This window comes from Arachis ipaensis, chromosome B04, assembly GCF_000816755.2.
Source record: "Arachis ipaensis cultivar K30076 chromosome B04, Araip1.1, whole genome shotgun sequence".
Taxonomy (NCBI): Eukaryota; Viridiplantae; Streptophyta; class Magnoliopsida; order Fabales; family Fabaceae; genus Arachis; species Arachis ipaensis.
This window is the reverse complement of record NC_029788.2, coordinates 124,519,782-124,521,181: the sequence shown is the minus strand read 5'-3', so window position 1 is coordinate 124,521,181 and position 1,400 is coordinate 124,519,782. Positions and strand designations below refer to the sequence as shown.

The window sequence follows — 1,400 nt, the reverse complement described above, 5'->3', positions numbered from 1 at the left end:
ATAAAAAGTGATTAAATATTCATAAAAGATATAAGTTCAAATCCTTACAATTTTCGATCCCTACTTCTCACTTTTTCAATGGAAATCTAGTGATGAATGCATTTATATATAACAAAATAATAATTTATATAATATACATTTACATATTTTTAATATTGACAAATAATAATTTTGATTTTTTTTTTCAAAAATAGCCTTGATGATGATAACTAAACATGAGGGAAAATATTTAAAACAACAGAATTGATTATTACTTCTAATGAAAAAATATTTTTTCTTATTGCCAAATCTTTTTTCCTCTTGTATATATATAACTCCTTTAGCTGAGTGTTAACCTAACAAACACACTAGTCTCCCAACACCCACATACATTGCAAGAAAATAACCCTTCACCTTCACAATATTGTACATACATATGGAGACCAAAGCCATAGCTACAAGACCACATTGTTTGGTGTTATCATTCCCAGGTCAAGGCCACATAAACCCCATGATTCAGTTCTCAAAGCTCTTGGTACATGAAGGGGTGAAAATAACACTAGCCACCACATGTTTTTACTCCAAGACCTTACAAAATGTGCCACCTTACATATCACTTGAATCAATCTCTGATGGGTTTCACAATGGTGGGTTCGGTGAAGCTGGAACCTTTAAGGCCTATTTGGGCCGGTTTTGGCAAGTGGGCCCACCAACCCTTGTTGATCTTATAGAAAAGCTTGCTAAATTAGGAAACCCAATAGATTGCATTATCTATGATTCAGTGGCACCATGGGCATTAGATGTTGCCAAAAGATTTGGCATAGTAGGTGCTTCTTACTTCACTCAAAATATGGCTGTGAATAGCATATATTATCATGTTCAATTGGGAAAGATTAAGGTTCCTCTGATTGAGAGTGAAATTTCACTTCCTTCTATGCCTAAACTTCAACTTTGTGATATGCCTTCTTTCTTCCACAATTGTGATGATGAAGATTTGGCTTTGCTTGGCTTGGTAGTGGGTCAATTCTCCAACGTTGACAAAGCTGATTGGGTCCTATGCAATTCATTTTATGAGCTGGACAAAGAGGTAAGCAATTATAATTATAAAGACTAATGTATTAATGATCAGAAATCTAATTATTTATGTTATTTTTTTTATTAATTTAAATTTTGAGAGAAATAGTATTATGATATGGTATTAGAATTTTATGTTTGAAAAAATTAGAATTTGATCCTTAATGAACTCTATAAATAAAAAAAATAGCATACGACAAAAAGAGAAAAAAATTACGCAAAAATTAAACAAAGTAAAAAAGAAACTCTTGTTTGAGGAATAATATTAAAGATATAACTATTCATATTGCTTCTTTCTATCAATTTAAGTTTTTGGAAAAAATAATATCATAATATTAACAAAGAAT

General features: G+C 30.6%; 1 protein-coding gene across 1 annotated transcript in view; it reads left to right on the top strand.

The window, feature by feature from the left end:
• The window catches only part of LOC107638104 (UDP-glycosyltransferase 74G1-like), a 3,472-nt gene continuing 2,427 nt past the window's right edge, over window positions 356–1,400 (top strand). The window contains exon 1 of the mRNA XM_016341277.2: window positions 356–1,066. Coding sequence (XP_016196763.1) covers window positions 416–1,066 — 651 coding nt within the window. The 5' untranslated portion in view covers window positions 356–415. The remainder of the gene's footprint in view (window positions 1,067–1,400) is intronic.